The 22,448-nt window shown below is 39.3% G+C and overlaps 1 protein-coding gene across 1 annotated transcript; it reads right to left on the bottom strand.

Annotated features, from left to right (window-relative positions):
* Positions 1-6,351: 6,351 nt before the first annotated feature.
* Positions 6,352-17,055, bottom strand: CCSAP (centriole, cilia and spindle associated protein). Its single transcript, XM_015824397.1, has 3 exons — positions 16,689-17,055; positions 12,741-13,030; positions 6,352-6,533 (listed from the first exon to the last, which is right to left on the bottom strand). Exons 1-3 carry the CDS (start codon positions 17,053-17,055, stop codon positions 6,360-6,362), a joined length of 831 nt encoding a protein of 276 aa, XP_015679883.1. The 3' UTR covers positions 6,352-6,359.
* Positions 17,056-22,448: the final 5,393 nt, after the last annotated feature.

Raw genomic sequence — 22,448 nt, 5'->3', positions numbered from 1 at the left:
TCTCAGGCACTGGGCTTTCCATTGCATATGCTTTTCTTTCTTCCTTTACAAAGTTTATATAGCTGCTTATCTTGAACCAAACTGAACAACTCCCAACCCCAAAATAAAACTCTATCTACAATAAAATTAAAATGTTAACAGCTAAACTTTGTAATGCAGCCCACAACAAATTCATTCCAACAATCTCACCCTGTCCTGGTGCTTGAGGGAAAACTCACATCTTAAGTGCTTTTCAGAAGGTTAAAAGGGTGGTGGCCTGCTGGACTTCACGGGGAAGGGTATTCCATTAAGCAAGAGCTGACATGAAAAAGGTGCACTTTCTAGATCCTATGGCAATATTTAAAGGAAGGGACCGGGAGCGTGCCTACCCTATCTGATCTAGTAAGACAGGAAGAGGTGGTCCTGGAAATAACCCTGGTTTCCTGCCGTATAGGGCTTTAAAGGGAATAATCAGCACTTTGAATTGAACCCAGAAGGAAACTGAGAGCCAGCCAATAATACAAGGCATTTGAAAATCCTATGCTTTCCTTGTAATATGAAATTCACCACTCAAGTTTTAAAAAGGCAGTTTAATTCAGCACCAACTTTCACATACAGGTAGTCCTTGACTTACGGCTGTCTATGCAGTGATCATTCAAAATTACAACAGCACTAAACAAAGGGAATTATGTCCTGTACTTAAAATTGCAGTCAGCGCAGCGCCTCTATAGTCACTGAACAAAATGTGGGTGCTTAGCAATCTGCCCACCCTTATGATTGACCGCAGGGATGCTGCAGCAGCCCCACACCACCAATCACCCTTGGGCCTTCCCCCTATCACTCTTCACTTTATCTTTTCTGAAGATGGCCTTCAGGAAGGGGAACTGCCAAGTCACCACACAGCCTTCCTACGTAGAGGCCATGAGGTGCCATCCTGGAAGCCGGGGCCATTTTGGATCCCAGAATTTTGGCCTCTTCCAAATGGCACCTGCTTCTGGAACGGGAATACTGCAAGTTTTTATTGTGATTCAAGGATGCTGAATTGCTACCTCTGTTAGCTTAGTTCTGGAAGTAAGAACTCCAGGAGTTTCAGCATTATTACATTTATGCTCAAGGCAGAATGTAATCGGCATTTGTGTCTAAAAATAAAAGCACATTTTATAGTATACATAAAAATGCATGGTTTCTAAACTATGAAGATTTTATTGTTCTGCTTAATTTTACAGAAATGTAACATTTCCCTTGTGCAACATATGCATTCACTTCCTATAATTGTACACCCAATTCAATTTTTCTACATTTAATTCCTGTGAAGAGGAATACATAATACATAAGGCTTTATTATATTTATTGAACAACCCCATGCTGGAAATGCAGGTTTCAAATCACAACTTAAGTCCAAGAGCTTTGGCAAACCTGACAGTTATGAAGACAAGTGCAATATCGTACATAATGTCTGTGTGTCATTTGCTATAATTGCAGAGTCCTTGACTTAAAACTTGCATTTATTTAATGACCATTTAAAGTTACAACAGCACTGGAAAAAGTGACTTAACAACTGGTCCTCATGTTTACAACTGTTGCAGCATCCCATAGTCACGTAATCAAAATTCACGCATTGGCAACCAACCTAGATTTATAGTGATTGTAGCATCCAGGAATCGAGTGATCACCATTTATAATTTTCCCAGACAGCTTCTGCAAGCAAAGTTAATAGGAGAAGCCAGATTTGCTTAACAACCGCATTATTCACTTAACAACAGTGATTCAGTTAACAACGATATCAAAAAAGGTGGTAAAATTGAGCAGAACTCACTGAACAAGTGCCTTGCTTAGCTACAGAAATTATGGTGCCAATCATGGTTGTTAAGTTGAGGACTACCTGTACACAGAATGGATCAGTTTTACCAAAGGTTGTCCTTACTAATGTAATTTCTATACTAATTTCAGCTTTTTTGTTAATTCAGAATCCAATCTTGAAGAGTTTTTCTTTTCTTGGTATAGTCACATCATTTCCCTTGGGCAATGCAAGAAAAAATAAGTCTTTGGCACCACTGCATGTTCCTGAAAACTAAATAGGGCAGTTTTGTTTAAAAACTTTCATATGACTGTATGACTTCTGAATGGTCAACCCTACCACGAAAATCAGGTGACTTGATGAATAAATAGAGCTTTAAAGGACTTTTTTCTGTTATTTTAAGAAAAACAATGCTAAATAAAAATAGTACATTCCTGGTTTATTTTAGAAGTCAAAAAAGATAAGATGAGAAGAATGTGGTACAAATACTGAATTCTAACCAATATTTTCTCTTGGCAATTCTGTTGGCAGTTTTGATAAATTGCGTACATAAAGCATAAACTTTCTGAATATTAGATAACTATTAAATTCAGCATATGGCAAAAACTCAATTTAATGGGCTTTGCATGCAATGGACCTCATTTCCTTGGCAATTTGTATAATGTCTTCATGAAAATGATGCAATATTCATCATTTGCATGTTATGCAAATGGTGTCATTTGCATTGTGACAGTTGATGCAATATAACAAATACTGCACTGATATACTTTCTGGAACAAGCTAACATCTTGAATCTGCTAACATCTTGAATCATGCATGCAGCCTATTGTCATTTGGATGCGGATCATTGTTCCTAGTCTGGAAATAAACATGGAACCATTTGATGAAGGTTTATCTGGTCTATTTTACCTCTTAATAGTAGAATAACTTTTCTCATTAAAGTGAAATGAACCTACTAGTTAAAGGAGAACTGGGTGAAAAAAGGAGAACTGGGTGAAAAAAGAGAGGTGTCTAATCTCTAAAATTTCTGAAACCTTTCACATTTTTTCTCAAACATAGTTGACTTCTTACATATAATTTAAATACAGCCATGTGATTTGTCTGAATTTTTCAAATCATTTTTATTCCCATATTCAAAATCATGTGAGTACAGTTACATTTAAAGACCACAAAAATATGAGAAACACATACCATTTAGAAACATTCTAAATCACATACTGCTCCAAGCTTAATTTTTTCAGGCTTTAAAGTGATTTCAGTGCTCCCAATAATTGAGAAAATATATATGGTACCTCTGATTTCTAACCTTTTTACCCCTCCATTCTTTTTAAATTGATTGTATATAGGAACAGTGACTATTAAATTTATGGCTTTCGATGAAAATGCCTTCCCTTTGATCAGCAGGTCCTAGGGCTCAGTAATTCCACCCAGCTACAAACTGTAGTTTGACTTTAAGCTATGCTTCTTGAAGAACTATGTTGTTATCCCTGTTAACCCTCAAGTCATAAACTGATAAAGCCCCATATAAGATTCCTCCCAAAGTTGATGGGAAAGAAGTAATGCCAGTACAATGTATGCTCTACTTCCACGAGCCAATACAGAACATTTTATCTCTGGCATGGTTACTCTAGGTGCACTTAAGAAAAAAATGTACAGCTCATCTTTAATGCCATTCTGGAATAAAGATTTCAGTTGATGTCTATAGTTCACTTTAAATGCATTTACTGTTTAAGATTAGTGATTTCCATGTGAAACAGGCACCACTGCTAGGGGTGGGGAGAATGCACCTAGCAAGGATTTTGTAGCAGTTTTTAGGGAAATGGCTATATTTCAAGCAGCAGGGATATTGTGATACATCCCGTTATTTTTCTGCTGGTATTAAGGTTGACACAAGAGGAAACTTCTCGATACCTAAAATCTACTTAATTTATACTGTATTTTAACCAACACTAATGTTAGTGTTCTAGTCTATATGTTCATATTTATATATTATGGCTTACCAGAGCATAAGTGATAAATATAGATTTCACATGAGAAGCTTGAGGGAAAAAGCAACTTTAATTTATTAAAGACATTCACTTGTTACTATAGTAAAGAGAGAGAAAGAAAAAGAAGCATTCATTAGTGATCATTTGTTCCAGTTAGGAAGACTTCTTTCTTCAAAAGTGAGTAAGAAATGCATTAAATAAAAGAATAATTGTTCAACTGAGATATGGGAAAATATTTGAACAAAGGTACATACAGAGGCAAATATCTACAGTGCACATTATGTTAAAGTACACATCAGTTGGAATAGTTGATATATACACTAAAGTGCCATTTGCAAGTTCATGCATTTGTCAACTGAAAGCTGCACAGACCCACTGTTTGGAAGAACCACAATTGCATAAATCAGCATTTAGATAAAGAGACTTACACACTTCATTTTATGACTGTGTTCTCATACTGAAACTTATTAAACAAAAATAATCCATCTAATCAGCAGATTGAAACCGTGTTCAGCCAGGCGCTTGTTCTATTTCTCCAAATATTTTTTTCCCTTCTGTTCCAACTTCTCCCTAATCAGGAGTGTATAGTTACAGTACATATTCTATTCTCAAAAAGCTGGTATTGAAGGTGCCCTTTGGGGTGTGGGTTTTGTACTTTTTCAAGCCCTAGGATTTTCTTGACATTTTCTAGCTTCCCTCTGGTGCATACGAGTGATAGTCATTTTATGCTGAAGCCACGTATTGTTCAAATTCATTAATTTGATACACTGAAGATTGAGGAAACAAACTACCATTCAAAAAAAAAGTTCAATTACATATATCTATAGATGGAAATAAAGCCACTACATGCAACTATAGAAGAGGTAAAATAACACTTGTAATACAGTAGTTGAATTGTTGGAGTGGAAATCAGTTTCACTTTCCGCAACACTGGAAGCTCACTAGATAACTTTGGATCTGTTGGGGGGGGGGGGGTCTCAGCCCCTCATCCATAGGATAATTTGCAGGAAAAATGGAAAGCCAATGCAATGAATGCAGGTTTTTTTCTTGGCTCCTGGAAAGACAGTATCTAAATGTAATGAATATATCCTATTCTTCAGAATGAAGTTTGTTCTGCACAAAAATGAGTTGAAAAATGAGTTAGTTACGGTCTTACTGTTGGTGATTAATGACAGGTTTTACAAAGATCTGTACTTGATGTATCTTTAAATCCAATTTTTTTTCAAGATCTGAAGAAACAATTACTGAGACTGAAAAATCTTTTATTTCAAATTTAAAAATCACAAGTAGTTTCATTCTGTGGTACAATCTTTCAAGTATGTTGCACTTTCATGATTGCCAATGGCTTCTTCCTGTATAGAAAAATCACTTTAAAAAAACCAGAAATGTGTGATACATTGGAGCACAGTAAAATGTGCAATGTCACCTGAGCCTTGACACAGAATATACCCCAGCTTGATTAAACAGGCAAATGAAACAAATCCAGAATTTTAATGTTATAAAAGTCACTGTGCAGAAGCCTTATCTAACAAAACTGTTCACTGAATGTATTTAAGTCCACTCAAAATGAAATATTTTACTACAAAAAAAAGGTTAAAACCATTTACTTTCTACAAACTACTCATTAGCCCATCACAATTAATGATTGTCTTTATCTGTCATTTGGTACAATGGGTTCATGATAGCAAATGTTCAAAACGACAGTCACAGGATTACTAATCTACTGCACCAAAATGTTCGGTTTTGTATTGTCACAACATCTACAGCAGGAATGCAAACTTCAAAAGTCACTATACATTTATGAAAAGGAGACATTTTTCTGTGTTCTAAAAACACTCCTCTAACATTTCCAGGTATAGGTTTTCCACAGATACCTCTGCAAAAACTCATGTCTTTTAGTCCTCTTTGTGATTTTATTAAGCTGGATAAACGACAACCTCGTTTTGGAAGCTCCAGGGAGGAAACCAATGAGTTGTTTAAGGAATCCAATGGTCAGCTTCCACAAAACATTCTTTACCTGCTTGCTAGTTTGTAAAGTGTGCAGTCCTTTTATAAATTATTGCCAATCAGCTCATATCATAGTTTAATGAGACCTTCATTTGTTCAGAAAGAATCTTTACAAATCAGTTTCTGTCAAGTTTTCATGATTATTTTTACAATAAAACGCACTGACAGTTGGATGCTTTCAATGTAACTCAAGTGCAACCACTTTTCTATTGGCACAGGATTGGTATATTCAGTAACTATAGAGAAGAAAGCCATTTTCAAGAAAATATTGAGTTGCTTTATTTAAAAAAATTATTACTCGATTTTAGTTTTTTTTGGGATGAAGGTCAATTCTTGACATTTTCCTTTAAAAATAAATAAATAAATCTAGTAAGGGACCTATATTGGTAAACAGTTCTCGTCAATATGGATCCCCTTCTGCTGCAAAGGTTAAGTAGTCAAAATATAAATAAATGTAACAAACTGCTGGAAAAAAAACCCGTTTGTAAAAAATGGAAAACCCTTGCATAATAGTCTGGAGTTTTCTACTGGTGTCCTGGTCATTTTCAAAGCACTCTGAATTTTTTTACAAAAAAGTAGAAGTCCCATCACCGAGCTCGTGCTGAGTAACACCTCATGTATTCTGTCATCCATGGATTGTCTGGACCTGAGGGCTTGGTTCTCCATGTTCTTTCTACTTCTGCTGTGTGTATCCGTCTTTGTGGTAGTTTCCTTTTTTCCACTTGTCTTCTGTTCTTTGCTCTTAATGCAGATTCGTGTATCTGCAGAGACAATTTAAAAGTTGGGGGGGGGGAGTTGTAGAAAATACAGCTTTGAAATCACTTGATGAAAGTCACCCTAAAACAGCCTTCTAAATATACTAATTTGGAATGTCAATATATCTGTGTTTTTCAAACTTGACAACTTTAAGATGTGTGGAGTTCAGCTCCCAGAATTCCCAAGCCAGCAATTTCACACATCTTAAAGTTGCCATGTTTGAAAAATACTGCATTATATAGATTCCTTTTATGAACATTTCAGTCATAAGAGGTGGCTTATTAAATTCAACTGTTAGTCCAACCTCATATCATTTGCACAAAATATGGAAAGTACAATGTATTCTGCTTTTGGATTTTGTGAACGATTATCCCTGGAGTTACCAATCAATAGATATTCTGTGCTAGGATTTCTTTTAATGTTTACTAGTACTGCCTGGTTGCTTTATTTTTTATTCATTTTAAACATTTATATAGCCATCTATCTTTCAACCAACTCAACCAATCAAAATAATATGCAATATAATTAAGACTACCGTATCATAAGTAATAATTTTAGCTACATTATGAGAGGACCTAAAGAGGACCTAAAGAGAAAAATAAAAACTATTTATTCCAGAAGTCCAGAAATCACAGAAATAAACATGCTGAATAGATACGTTCCTAAGATAAAGATAAAATTAAAAACCACGATATTAATAGGTGAACTGTGCCTATAAATTAGCATTGGACATACAGACATCTGGATAAAAGCACATAAAATTAAATACATATATTATGAAATAATAGTACTATTCCATTAAAAAATACTGTAGGCTAGGGTACTTGTTTTAGTGCCCTTTTCCTTAAGAAAAACAATGTTCCTTTACTTTAAAAAAAAAAAAGTCTAGGAGGAGATAGTGCAATATCTTTGCTGCTAAACCCAGTATTAACTATTTCTATTTTTAAAAACTCTGCAGAAAATAATGCTGTATTCCTGTAATGCTGTATTACTTGAGTAATGCTGTACTCAAAACTTCATCTCATTACTTTGTGCATGTTCCAACTACTCTTTTCATACACTAGATTCTACTTGTATTATACAGTAAATTTTACTAGTTACAGTGAGGGGGAAAATTATTTGATCCCCTGCTGATTTTGTACGTTTTCCCACTGACAAAGAAATTATCAGTCTATAATTTTAATGATAGGTTTATTTTAACAGAAAGACAGAATAACAATAAAAAACAAATCCAAGAAAACCACATTTCAAAAAATTTATAAATTGATTTGCATTTTAATGAGTGAAATAAGTATTTGATCCCCTGTCAATCAGCAAGATTTCTGGCTCCCAGGTGTCTTTTATACAGGTAATTAGGAGCATTCTATTAAAGGGAGTGCTCCTAATCTCAGCTTGTTACCTGTATAAAAGACACCTGTCCACAGAAGCTATCAATCAATCAGATCCCAAACTGTCCACCATGGCCAAGACCAAAGAGCTGTCCAAGGATGTCAGAGACAAGACTGTAGACCTATGTAAGACTGGAATGGGTTACAAGACTATTGCCAAGCAGCTTGGTGAGAAGGTGACAACAGTTGGTGCGATTATTCGCAAATAGAAGAAACACAAAATAACTGTCAATCTCCCCATCTGAAGTTTGTCAATGAACAGCTGAATGATTCAGAGGAGAACTGGGTGAAAGTGTTGTGGTCAGATAAGACCAAAATCGAACTCTTTGTCATAAACTCAACTCACTGTGTTTGGAGGAGGAGGAATGTTGCCTATGACCCCAAGAACACCATCCTCACCGTCAAACATGGAGGTGGAAACATTATGCTTTGGGGGTGTTTTTCTGCTAAGGAGACAGGACAACTTCACCACATCAAAGCGACAATGGACTTAGTACTTGGTGGCAAAACCCTTGTTGGCAATCACAGAGGTCAGACGTTTCTTGTAGTTGGCCACCGTCAAATCTTGGATGAGAACCTCCTTCCCTCAGCCAGGGCATTGAAAATGGGTCATGGATAGATATTTCATCATGACAATGACCCAAAACACATGGTCAAGGCAACAAAGGAGTGGCTCAAGAAAACGCACATTAAGGTCCTGGAGTGGCCTAGCCAATCTCCAGACCTTAATCCCATAGAAAATCTGTAGAAGAAGCTGAAGGTTCGAGCTGCCAAATGTCAGCTTCAAAACCTTAATGACTTGAAGAGGATCTGCAAAGAGGAATGGGACAAAATCCCTCCTGAGATATGTGTAAACCTGGTGGCCAACTACAAGAAACGTCTGACCTCTGTGATTGACAACAAAGGTTTTGCCACCAAGTACTAAGTCATGTTTTGCGAAGGGGTCAGATACTTATTTCATTAAAATGCAAATCAATTTATAGCTATTTTGAAATGCGTTTTTCTGGATTTCTTTGTTATTCTGTCTCTTACTATTAAAATAAGCCTACCATTAAAATTATAGACTTATCATTTCTTTGTCAGTGGGCAAATGTACAAAAACAGCAGGGGATCAAATAATTTTTTTCCCTCATTGTAGTCCCAAAGGTGCTTTTTCAAAAGGCAACTGGACTGTCCAGTTGCCTTTTGAAAAAGCACCTTTGGGACAACTATGACCTGCATGACTGAGAATCTCCATAAACATATACTAATTAGTATCTTAACACGGAAGATGCTGAAGTACTTCACTAGAATGCCAGGGCTAATTCTGGGTCTACATAAAAGCAAGGAATATAATTTTCACAGTGATCAATATTTTTATATGGCCAAAACTGATTCCTAAATTCCCGATATATCTAAAACTAGTAACAAATTTGCTGGATTCCTTTTATCAATATGAACTGACTTTTCACCAGTGTGGATTTCAATCACCTGTTGATAAATTAAACCAAGAGTTGCAACATTCATGACAACAGAAAGCATGTAAGTCATCTAGGTGTAAAAAAGAAATAGGAGGAGCAGTGATCAACTGGGATCCATGTTCACAAATTGTCTATACATTTAATCCTTAAAGTTGCAGAACTCTGCAGGAGAACAGCTTGCTGTCTGAATCCACCCTGAAGTTCAGATATTATTATCTGGGTACTTGGCTTTCACAGATCAGGAATTGAGGAAGGGGCTTTCCTGCCTTGTATTCAACTTACAACTTCCTTGATAGACTATTTCCCTTGTATAGTATTTACTCTTATTTAAGATTGTCCCTGGATCAAAAACACATACAATGCTTGTTTGTTAAGCTTTTCACATAGTTATGAACATATGGCATGGACATTACTTAAATAAGATCAACTGATATTTTAAGGGTGGGCAAAAGATCTTAGTTATGGATACCTCTGCTTTTATTCAGTCAGTAAGATATTTTAGGGAATATTGTGCATGCTTGGATAATCATATTTCAGCTTAATGTCAAAATATGAATTTCTTCATCCATGTATCTGCTTCTTGGTCTAAGCCAACTACAACCAAGAAGCTCTTCTGTTAAGAGCACTTATTGGCCTATTATTTTCCAAACCAGAAAGCTGTGGTTAATAGCTAAAGAACAAGATAATACAATCAACTCACTTCAATTTCATTTTACATTCCCTTTTCTTTCCAAGCTATTAAGTTTCCTAATTTGGATGAACGTAAAAAAATATCATTATTAGAAGATGTCCTAGCCAGCAGGCTAACTCATAGGAAAGAGCAGAAACAATAAGCTACAGCAGGGGTCCTCAACCTTGGCAACTTCAAACTTGTGGACTTCAACTCCCAGAATTCCTTAGCCAGCAAACCTTTGCTGGCTAAGGAATTCTGGGAGTTGAAGTCCACAAGTCTTCAAGTTGCCAAGGTTGAGGACTCCTGACCTACAGTATTTAATAATTGAACCTATGAAGTTGAAATACGGTTGGCTGAATTCCCACTGTCTTGTACAAATACCTTATCTGTTCAAAAATACTACATGAGAGTACTCCTCTGTCAAACTCCACAGTCTCTCACATTTTCAGAGCAAAAATGGATACCTTTTGATCATTCCTTACCACTAATTTTACTTGAGTAGAAATTGCCATTACATCACATGGATTTGGGGAAATTTGCTCAAGTTATACCTAATCTTTACCTAACATGCTGTTATTAATTTTAGTTGATTAAGCTAGCATAGAGGTTTAATTGATATATAGTTGTTAGGTGTATTTTTTTTCTGTTTCCTTTTCTCCACAATGCTGTCAGAAGTACAGTAACAAACTTAACATTTCACAGAGATGAGCATTATTTTGCAAGAACTTACAGCTTCTCAATGGTACTCAAGTTCCTATCATGGAGGTGTCATCAGTACTTCAATGTTTTGTGCCATTCCTAAACTTGCGCTCATCCTGTCTCATCCTCATCCTGACTGCTGTTTTACATATATCTTAGGCTGATTTTGATAGGGGCTAAGTCATAATTCTAGCATCGAGAGTTCCTTCCACAGCAGAAACTGAAATTGCAGCCAAAAAAATAAAAACAAAACAAACAAGTTTGCATTAAACCAGAATCAACAAGAAACAAGAATTTAGACCTATTTTGTAACCACAGTGTTATGATTAAGCCAGAAATGTTAACAGCCCAAGGAAACAGTCACATCTACAGTGTGACCCTTTTGGGGCAAGATAATGCCTCCCTTATCAAGCACATTAACAGGCTTCTTCCAGATACTGCTTGTAGGTTTCCCATGGGGATTGCCTTGCCACGGGGGGGGGGGGGGGGGAGTGAAATTAGATAGGCTTGGACATGACCCAGAAAGGCTGTTATTTCCAAACTACCCTGGGGAAGGTCTTTTAAAAGGCATCATCATCATCTAAAAATAAATACAGATTTAGATGAAGAAAACCTTTTAGCTCCAAAAACGTTGGAGGTATATCGCCATCATATCATCCTCTTTAAAAATCTATCCTACCCCTTTGAAGGAAAGCAAGTTTGGCACAGGAAATTCTTGCCCCATAACCAAGGCAATAGTTTCTCCATCCTCTATACCCAATTCAATACATTGCTATGGGCCAGGGAAGCGAAGGACTTAATTTTAAGTTGTGGACACTTCAAAAATGGCAGCAGTCTTAACAACAACAAAAATCCAGGCAATCTGATGTTACAAGAATTTCCGGGTCACTTTTCTGAGCCTGGATATTGCAAGCAAACAGGACACAAGGCACGCTGCTGGTGGAAAGGTGGTGATCCATTTATTCCAAAAGCCAAGAAAAAATAGGATACAGAGTGTTTGTTTTATAGGGGGACTGGTCCTTGGTGTGACCTTGGGGGGGAGGTGTGTACATGTGCTGGTTCTAATGTGTGACTCTGTCAAAAGGTCAATTTTAATTGTCCTTCCTGGTGTCTGTTGGCTTGCCTTGTGTTGTGTAGACGGTGTCTGGATAGCCTGTTTGTGGGTGTGAGGAAGTGTGACTGATAGGTTCTTTGGTTAATTACTCTTGTCTAGGTACCATATTTGATTTTGGTATTTGGTTTTGCTATCGTCAGTTGATAGCTTAACAGAGTTGCCATCTAGCAATCTACTGATACAATGTATTTCCCATAGTTTCAGTTACAGTGGATCATAGATTTGTGCCAATGAATAAGGGATAGCAGAGACAGTGAAAAATAAATTTGGAATAAAGAATCTCCTAGGATTATTATTGATTATTAAAATAAAATTATTTTCACACTGGAATAATGGACAAGCAGAAAGGCAACATAGGCCTTGTTACACTAGACAAGTGCATAGGCAGCAAACAAGCAGCTGCATCTAGGTCAAAAGGGCAGGCAAAAACCACATCCCAAAGTGTTTTCCATATCCCAGTATGAATATATTTGACAAAGGTGGCCCTGCTCTTATAAAGCAGGTGTACGAAAGTAGCTTCGGACACAGGGACCTCAATATGAGGGGCACAATCCAAAATTGAGAGCACAGCATCCTAGATATCTTATCCAATAAGTAACACAACAAAAAAAATTAAAAAAAATAAAAGCCAAGTTTACTTCTGACTTCAGCATCCCATAACACAAAGGCAGGGAAGTAGCAAAATGCTAGTTCATCTGGGACCGCAAATACTCTACCTAACACAGGGCTAGCATAAGGCCAAATACCTAGACCAGTGTTTTTCAAACTTGGCACCTTTAAGATGTGTGGACTTCAATTCCCAGAGTCCCACAGCCAGTGTCTTAAAGTTTTAGATTTAGGCAAAACACTTCCTAAAAAGACATACTTCTTTCGCTTACTTCATTTACTGAAGCAGATGCCCGGACGTTGTGTGTCTTCTGACTGCCTGTGTCAGTCTGCTTTTCACCCCAGCCATATAAAGCAAATGGGTGTTTTATTCCCAATGTTGTTTCTGTCCTTTGTGGGCTTTTTGCTCCTCTTCGGTCACCTTGCCTGCCGGAGGCACTCTTCTGACTCAAAGGCTGCTTTTGCGGACAACTTGTTGAACTGCCGATTCCTTTTCCTGCAGTTTTCCTTTCATCTTTCTTGACAACAGCCTTCCCTTTGGATTGTCCTTGACCATCAATCTCTGGGGGGAAAAATGAGAAGTGAATTTTAGCCTGTTCAAACTGCACTCAAGAAATCCCATCTACTTTTGCAGCATAGCTCTTTTGATTGATTTGGAATCGAAGGAAACGGCTCCCTCTTTATAACCATTGCAGACTTAGAATACAAGGTGGACCATTTTAACTCTCTCTTTTGCCACATTTGCACCTTGGGAGAACTAGCTGTTTGTATCCTATCCATTCATTTAATTTCCCTTTCCCAAGGAGACAACAACTTGGTCATCCCTCCCAGTTTCTTTAATTCCCACCATCCCTGTGAGATAGGTTAGTCTGAGAGATATTACTGCCCCCAACCTCATGGGTGAATGGAGATGTGAACCAGAGCTAGATCTGATTCTAAATCAAACAGTAAGGCTGTAGCAGCAAAGAAAGGACATCCAGAAATGGCTATACAATATTCCAGTACTTTCCCCAAGCAGGCAGAAGATCAGGTGGGGTCACAGATTGTCCTGTGTGAGAAAAAAAAGTGTCTTCCATCTTGACTACTGCCACTTGGGGCTGTGTTACAATTCCTACAAAAAAGTCTGAAAATCCTGTTTATTTTTGGCTGGCATCTAAAAGCTTATGCAATTTTTAGAATGCATGCTACCATGGCAATGACTTACATAAGCAGCAAGATGTTTTTCAGTTCGAAAATCACCAATCTTATCTGAGAACCCACTGCACTTGTTGAGTATATGTTGTATAAATGTGATTCTTATTACTGAAAGACTATGAGGAAGGATACATTCTAAGCTAGTATCATATAACATCGTCCTTAAATAATTAGCACAACTATATTGAAATTTGCCCACTGATTAAGTTATTTTGTCTACTGTCATTTATAACCTTATATGTCGTGCAGATCTCATGAAAAGAGAACTGTACTTCAGATCATTAGCATTTTAGTGCCTATTTGTAAAATTGATTTCTATCTGCCAGCAAAATTTGTGTTAGTCTCTCCAATATATTTCCCAAGTGGACTGAAGCTAAACTTTATGTGGACCTATTGCAATAGCTAATATACTGTAAGTCTGAGTGACCCCAAAAATATACCAAATCAATGGAGTGGGATTTCTGTTTATAAGACCAATGAAAGATGTGTTTGAGAACATGGTGAACAATATTAAAGTAGCAGGAGGGCACACTGAATTATTTTAGGGAAAAGAGCCAAGGCATGCATGACACAAAATTGGGATTTCTTAGGGTTTCTTTCCCCTCGGTTTTGAGAGGTTGGTGGAGGAATGTTTATGTATCCAAATTATGTTAAACAAATTTAAGGGCTACAGTTCACTATATTTCCCATCTTAAAAGTAGGAAGTTGTGCTGCCAATTTTGCAAACCAAGAAAATGGTTTCAAAAGCAATTAATTCCCTAGTCAAAGGCATAGTCTGGCATTGTCAGATGCATGAGGTACATAAATTAATGAATACTCAGCTTTTCTGCTAACTTCCTTGAAATTGTCTGTTTCTGTATATGAAATAGATCCTTGGATAGTCATTTGGCCAAGTTTGAAAATAAGATATTTTATTACTATTACTAGTTATTACTATTATTTTCATGATATTAGTATGCTGTATCAGTTTCAAATAGCTGTTATATATTCTGATGAAGCATCTTAGGTTAAAATATATTTCAAATTAATTGCAGGTGATTATTTATGAAATATGTAGTTTCACATTATGATGTATAATTCCAACTATGGGTGTATTAATTGCATTTGTTGTAAGCTGCCCTGAGAAGATTTGTCCTGAAATGGCATTGTAAAACATATAAATGACAGTTCCATCTTCTTTTAAGATTGTCAAATTCTGGAGACTGGAAGTGAACCAAGCTAAGAGTTAGGCACAAGTAAGCCTATTGATCCCAGTACCGATTGCTTTCAAAACCTAATCTGCACCCAGCTTGGATCCAGAGCAGTCAATCTGTTGTGTTAGTATGGTTAGTTTTGTGGCTTAGAGAAAGCAAGGGGCTTACCTTTTATTGTCCTTTAAAGGAAGCTTGTTTTACCACTCATATAAGGCCATTTGACAGTGTTTAATCTACAAAGCACAGAGTAGTTATGCTGAAGAAAGATCTTTAAGTTCAGGGAGATGCTGAAATACATAGCAACAAATACAAGGCCAGAACTGTATACCCACATATTCTCCTTCCACCCAGAGAGAAAGAAATGGATCCTAATTAAAGTTGAAGCTCAAAAAAATGAAAGGGAGGGGGAAGGAAATAAAGTTTAGCAGTTCATCCTTTGGGTGATCAGATCTTTAAACCAGCCGGCCGCCACCTTGCAATAAGGTCACCCAAGCCATATGGATTAAGCTTTCCCACACAACCTGACTGGCAGGCAAGCAAGCTCAACCTTCTCTTTCTGCTCCTCCCACCAGTCGGATTTTTTGCATGCAGGTGGGATGTTGAAGCAACCCTGCGAAAAGGGAGATCCGCCTTCGCCTGTTCCCTGACAGATGGGTTCATTGGGGACACTTGGCCATAATCCGTGCTCAGTGACAACGTCAAGACTGCAGGAGCGCCCGCTGGGTCCCTACGCCTACCGGTTTCCTATCAACAGCCGTTGATAGGGTCAAAGGGGTAAATCAAGGCCAAACCTCCGTGCTCTTAGGGTTTGAGTGGACAGTCCACTTTTTTCGCATGATGTTCACTATTTTTTTTTTCACAAAATAGTGGACATTTTTTTTTATTCAAAAGCTTGATGATGAAATGGTACGTAATCTAAAGCTGTACAGTCTACTTTTTTTTACTACTTAACCACCACCACCACCCCCGCTTGTCCGCTATTTTTTGGAAGCAGACCTGGCAACCCTACGCGCTCCTCGCCAATTCGGTTGATTGAAAAACTCAGCTCCCGCTTCAGAAACAAGACGTCCAGCTCCGCTGCACGAAGGAGACCCCTAGAAGCGAGTCCTCGGCCCGTCTGGCTCCCAGCCCACCTACCCTCCTTCCCATTCACAGCCAAACCGATTGCCGCCGCCGCCGCCTGTCTTCCCGAAGCAAACGGCCTAGCGATCCGCTCAAGGTCATTTCATAGTCCTAAGGAAGGCTCTCTCGCCCCCCCCCCCCCGTTACATCTGAGGAAGCGGAGCTGCTCTGGTGCCCGGTCTATGCACACACAAGCTGCTCTCAGGGAGGAGGGGTAGCGGCGACGAATCGGATACTCTCCAGGGGCGCAGGAGGTGGCATCAGAGCTGTCAAATATCCGGACAAATTGCGTCCGGAAATGTATCTCTTTGCCTATCACATAGACTAGAGCCAAGGTTGCCTACCCTGGGCCACTAGACTAGAGCATTGCACTTGTTTTCTATGTCAGGTCGCGCCCAGCCTGTCTGCAGCTCGCTTCCACCTGCCGCTGCGCTCGGATCCACTGCGTCGGTTGCCCTAGGCAAGTGCCCGAGTTCCTCCAGGGACACCGATCGATTCTGCCGCGGATCACGGCTTTGTTTTTTTTTGTTGTTGTTCTGCTTCCGTTAATGACCGAAGGCCTGGCAGAGAGCCCTGAGCTGCGGGGCCCAAGGCTCAGCCCCACCGCCTCGACCGTATTAACACCACTGAGTCACTCCACGAGACCGTTACTCTACCACCAACCACCCCATCTCGGCCCGTTCTTCATTCCCCAGGCATCGGAGCACATACCGGGTCCGCCGGGGGGCTCCGCCGGCGCCGGACTGGAAGCCTCATCCTCTCCAGGCGCGCCGATCCTGTCGAGACCCAGATCTCCGCCGGGGACTTCGGCTTCTCCTGCAGGACGCGCCGCTTCCTCCTCTGGCTGGCGGACAACTGGAGGGCTGGAAGTGCCCTGGGACGATGGGGAACTGCCGCTGCCGTTCAGGCTGCCGTCCTGTTCCCAATCATCCCAAAACCAAGGCCGATGCGCCTGTTCTAAGAGGCGTCGACTCAGGCGGTAGCGCAGTAACTCCTGGTAGCAGGGGCCGCACGCCTCCCATTTCGGTTCTTTAAAGCACTTCATGTACTCGCTTTTCACGCACCGCGACGGCACCATCGCGAATCGCCTTTCGATCAATCCAAGCTGCTCCGCGGGGTCGCCCTCCAATCGGGGAATTGATCACCGCCGGGGGGGGGGAGAGAGAGAAAAAAAACACTCTTATTTTACGTTCTTCACCCCACCCTCCCGCTGGAACGTTTAAACACAAACAGCAACGTCCTGTATCCGCCTCCGCTCCCTTCAGCCAATCGACGTACGAGTTGGAGGTTCTCCGCCACGTCACAATCAGGCTTTTGGGCTCTTCGAAAACATCAAAGGGGGTAACATGCGGCTTCTTGGCAGTCTGATGGAGTGGGGTGGGGGCGGGGGCAGAGACGGCCTAATTAAAGAGGAAGGGAGCAACAGCAGTTCTCTTCGACTTCGTTCCGGAAACAGAACATAACTCTCTTCGTAATCCCCAGATCAGAACCACTTACCAGCGCAGCTGCTACTATAAAAAAGTGTTTCTGGTATCTATCGCACGTGATCCAGGCTATAATGCAGTTTAGTTGTTAGGGCCATTTTCACACTACGTACAGTAGTGGCTTAAAGCGTCACCGTCGTAGTGTTAGCTCCAAAAATATTGTTGTTATATGTGATTGTCTAAGGCAGTGGTTCTCAACCTTTTTAATGCCGTGACCCCAACCGGTCGTAAGTCGAGGACTAAACCGGTCGTAAGTCGAGGACTAAACCGGTCGTAAGTCGAGGACTGCCCAACCGGTCGTAAGTCGAGGACTGTCCCTGCCCGGGAGCGCCGCGCATGCGTGGTTCCGCCCCCTGCGCCGGCCGAGGCGTAGCTGGCAAAGCGGCAGAGACAGAGCAGGCCGACCACCAGCTGACCCAGCCCAAGGGAGGTAAGGCACCCGCCGGAAAAGGGGGGAAAAATGGCGGACAAAAAAAATGGCGGACAGCCTTGCTTGGCGACCCCGTGAAATGGTCGATCGACCCCAAATGGGGTCCCGACCCACAGGTTGAGAACCACTGGTCTAAGGTATTTTGATCGCATCCTAGCATTATAGCGGGTTTGTGCTTAATTCTGAAATTTTTAATCTGGGATGCTAATATATCTGTCTCTAGTAGAGTATTTCCCTCCCTCCCCCACTGTAAACAGGCACCCGCTGAGCAGTAACAAATCAGGGTGTCACAACAAGCCATAGTAGGGCTGCTGTTTACCTGGGCACCATTTCACCTTTATACCAGGTTTGGTTTGTGCAAATACATTTTCTGTTCATAATGGACCCTAAAGTCGTCATTCTTTTGTCAGAAGAATTTCCCAGTTCGTTTCCAGCTGGGGAAAGCCGAGGATGAAGAAATTTGAGGACAACAGCAGCTACCGCAAAGCAGGTCTTTTTTACAGGAAGGCAATAAAGTGACAGAGAAGTGACTTCAGCGTTCCTGCCTTTCAAGGTGAACCCCTGGTCCCATGTGTGACTTTTTATATGCTTTTTTTACCCTGTGGCTGTGGCTGGGCTGGCTCTTTCTTTTGTGTTTTAATGGTTGCTTGATGTTCTTTTCTTTGTCCTAAGTCAAAGGTAGGCAACCTTGGCTCTTTTATGACTCGTGGACTTCAACTCCCAGAATTCCTGAGCCAGCAACGCTGGCTCAGGAATTCTGGGAGTTGAAGTCCACGAGTCATAAAAGAGCCAAGGTTGCCTACCCCTGTCCTAAGTGGTATCTCCTTTGTCCGGTTTCTATTTTGGGGGGCTTAATCCTGTCAGGGGCAGGGCAGGTAGTTCTCCTCAGGGATGTTCCCTTTGTCCTGATTCTATTTTGGGAGTTAATCCCATTGGGGCAGGGCAGGCAATTCTTGATGGCTTTGCTATCTGAGTTTTCCCATTGTTCTTGGTGGTATGCCCAGGATTTCAGAAAAAAAGGTTTTTCCAGAGAAAAAAAAAGTGTGTCTGCATGTTTTTCTAATGGGAATGAGAATATGGGAGTTTTGTCAGGGTAAATCTTCCAACAATTTAAATGCCTCTTCCTCATTATTATTGTTATTTTACAGAACTGGGGGATATCATGAGATTTTAAGTTGGCCCAGAAAATGAACAACCAGCTGGAAAGATAACTAAATCACATTAAGAAAGGCTTTTGATACTGGCAAAGCATTTTTAGAGATTTGGAAATACAAAAGCTTCTGGGGGGATTTCCCATTTCTAATAGAAGGAAGTGGACACCAGGAATTGGGAGAAGTGAAATCCTTTAATCCTGAATGAAAATCCTTCATCAGTCCTTCCTGAGAAAGGAGGTTTTAACTCAAAGAACTTTGCTGGAAAGATATTCTTCATAAAATAGCAATTATCCAACCTTGGCTAATCTTGAGAAAATTAAGCAATACGAGCCCTGTTTGCTACTTTGCACTAGACTAGGCTAAACTGGGAAGTCAGAAAATGTCCTGGAGGTGAGGAACAACAAATCATTTCCATAATGCTTCTGAGGAAATTGCAAAACTGCCATCACCAGGCATCCTACTGAGAGCATCCCTTGTTTTTTTTTAGCTGGCAACTTTTGCTTTGCAGCAGAAGCGTAAAAAAAATATCTCTGCTTTAGTGACCTTACATTTGAGATACCTCCATACATACCTCCATCCATTTAGGATATCTTAACTTATTCATGCAATGCTATGTCCTGTTATGTTTTCTTTGTCATCTTATTTCCTATGGATCTTCCTTTTCTGAGAATGCTGGATAGACATTCCAACTGAGTTCAGCACAAAAGTATAATGCAAAACTGCCAGGTATCTTTAGCATTATTATGTTGTCTTTGATGAGCATGATTGGATACTCAGACCAATGAATATTGAATTTATAGAGTTGCTTTGATGTGGTGGTTAAGGCATCAGGCTACAACCCTGCAGACTATGAGCTTTAGTCCTTCCATGGACACAAACACAGCTGTGTGACCTCAGGTAAGTCACTCTTTCTTTCAGCCTTAGGAAGGAGGCAATGGCAAACCACTTTTGGAAAAACCTTGCCAAAAAAACTTGAGGGTCTTATCCAGGAAGTCTCCAAGAATGAGACACAGTTAAACATAAGAAAAAGAATATCACATTTTAATTATACTATTAATTTTTGCAAAAAAAAAGGTAAAGGAGTCCCTGAAGATTTTTACTATGCTAGTCGTTGCCGACTATAGGGGGTGGTTCTCATCTCTGTTTCAAGGCCACTGAGCCAGTGCTGTCTGAAGACATTTCCACGGTCATGTGGCCAGCATGACGTCATGGAGTACTGATACCTTCTCACTGAAGTGGTACCTATTTATCTACTTGCATTTGTATGCTTTCAAACTGCTGGTTTGGCAGGAGCTGGGAGAAGGATTGGAGCTCACCCTGTCATGTGCTCAGATTTTGAACCTGGGCTGCCGGCTTTCCAGCCGATATGCCCAACATCTTAACCACTGAGCCACCACACCTTCCTCTAATTTTTGCAAGCCCTGTATCAAATGAAATGCAATTAAACATGTTCAGTCATCACAAAATAACACAAATTTAACTTGCTGGGTTGTATCTAAATAATGTGCCCAAAGTTTCCCCTTCGGCAGTGTTTCTCAATATCAGTAACTTTAAGACAAAGGTGTCAAACTCGCAACGTCACATGACGTGTCGCCACATATTGCGACTTTTTCCCCATTGCCGGCAATGGGGTGGGCACGGTTTCGCCATGACGCATCCAGCCCGTGGGCCGGCAGTTTGACACCCCTACTTTAAGATGTATGGACTTAAAATGTATGGCTTGCTAGCTGGAGAATTCAAGGAGTTACTCCATCCATCTTCAAATTGCTGAGGTTGAGAGACACTGCCCTAAAGGATCCTTAACTTTATGGAAATAATTTGAAAACTATGGAAGAGGGAGGGGAAATTCAGGCCACACAATATTGGATATAGCCCATTTTAGTTTAAGATAAGTTGTATTCTTTTTATTTTAGTCTGTGGAATTAACAAATTCAGTAAGCAAACCCTGACAGATTTTTGTTATAGCATAAAATTATTAATGCATACACAATAAACAAATTACAATTTATACTGACATTTCATTTGTTATGGGGTTAACTTTTTCCGTCAAGTGTTCACCTGTAGGAGATTATGACAATTTTCTTCAATACAGTTATAATTTGTTACTTTTTATAGGTAAATAGATCCCGGGACTTATTCAAAAACAACATATTTTCATCTCACCTAAGTTTTTTTTCAAGTAGACAACAATATCCAAAGATTCATCTAACTGGTATTTAATGAATTTTCTGTAGTAAGAAAAAGGATCTAGGCTTCAAGTGTAATTTTATTTAGATTTAGATTCTTTGTAAAAGTCTCTGGATGAAGCAGCACAATTGTGCAATTCCAGACTGATCCATAAGCTTTTGAAATCTCCTAGATTGAATCATATGGTCAAGATTGTCTACATGCCAAGATCATTCCTAAATTTGCCCACTGGAGGTCCTCTTGAGACTTCAGATTTAATTTTCTTCCCCAAAGGATTTTTGCCTTAAAGACTGAGTAATGTTTCATCAACAGCAGTCAACAGCATATGCAGAACCTGCAGTGACATATATCTATTTTTTCTTCTACTGGTTTATAAAATGGCGCACTTAGCCTGAATCAACTGTTCTTTGTTTACTTATTATAAAGCTTTAAGGCAATTTACCAGCTTCGGCCTGGTAAATGACAGCACTAGTGTTTATTTCTGTTATCATTACTTTTAAGATAGTCAAATTGCTTTATGTGAATTTTTATATTCATGTAGAACTCGGCCCTCAGAAAGTTTTCTGGTTGAAGATGGGCAGATCGTCTCTCTCTGCCTCAGTAATGATCAAGATTACTAGATAAGGGCTGCAGAGAGCCAGGTGACCAATAGATGGTGGAAAAGAGATAAATTCTGAATATTTTGTAGTCACCCAATTGTTATCTGATAATGCTTGAGTGCTCAGAAAGATCTTATGGCACCAATATCAACTTATTTATTTGTTAGATTAATAGTCATATTTAGTGTTTTGAGTGCCACAATATCTTTCTTGTCTTCGCTTGTATCATATTAATACCTATGGAAATACTGCAACTTCAGTTACCTCTAAGCTGTCAAAAGGATTAAAAAGATTTTTATGAAAAAAGAAAATTTGTACTTGATAATTATAAGGACGATTTAAGTATGTTTAACACAACATACATTCTACAAAACCCAAATAGCTTAATAAATTTGGCAGATGTTTAACTATTTGATCCTATATATCAAGATATGTCTTTTTAAACTCAGTAAAACAGATAGACAGACAGTCAGACAGATAAAATCTATATAGAATTTTATTTTAGATTGCTACTTCATTTATGCTTATTTTATGTACATCCAATTAAAATTCTTCTGAAAAGATATGCATAACATTGGACAATTATCTGCAATAGTTTCATTAATTTCACAAATTAA

This window comes from Protobothrops mucrosquamatus, unplaced genomic scaffold (genome assembly GCF_001527695.2).
Source record: "Protobothrops mucrosquamatus isolate PMUCROS unplaced genomic scaffold, P.Mucros_1.0 scaffold2221, whole genome shotgun sequence".
Classification (NCBI taxonomy): Eukaryota; Metazoa; Chordata; class Lepidosauria; order Squamata; family Viperidae; genus Protobothrops; species Protobothrops mucrosquamatus.
The sequence above is the reverse complement of the archived record's forward strand: the minus strand, read 5'-3'. Positions and strand labels throughout refer to the sequence as shown.

What these genes read in the sequence shown, in the direction of transcription:
- CCSAP (XM_015824397.1), bottom strand. Translation starts at nt 17,055, where the DNA reads ATGGTGCCGTCGCGGTGCGTGAAAAGCGAGTACATGAAGTGCTTTAAA. An exon ending in GGAGCCCCCCGGCGGACCCG is followed by an intron (nt 13,031 to 16,688) that starts GTATGTGCTCCG and finishes TTTTCCCCCCAG; the next exon opens with AGATTGATGGTCAAGGACAA. An exon ending in CATCTGCTTCAGTAAATGAA is followed by an intron (nt 6,534 to 12,740) that starts GTAAGCGAAAGA and finishes TTGTCTCTGCAG; the next exon opens with ATACACGAATCTGCATTAAG.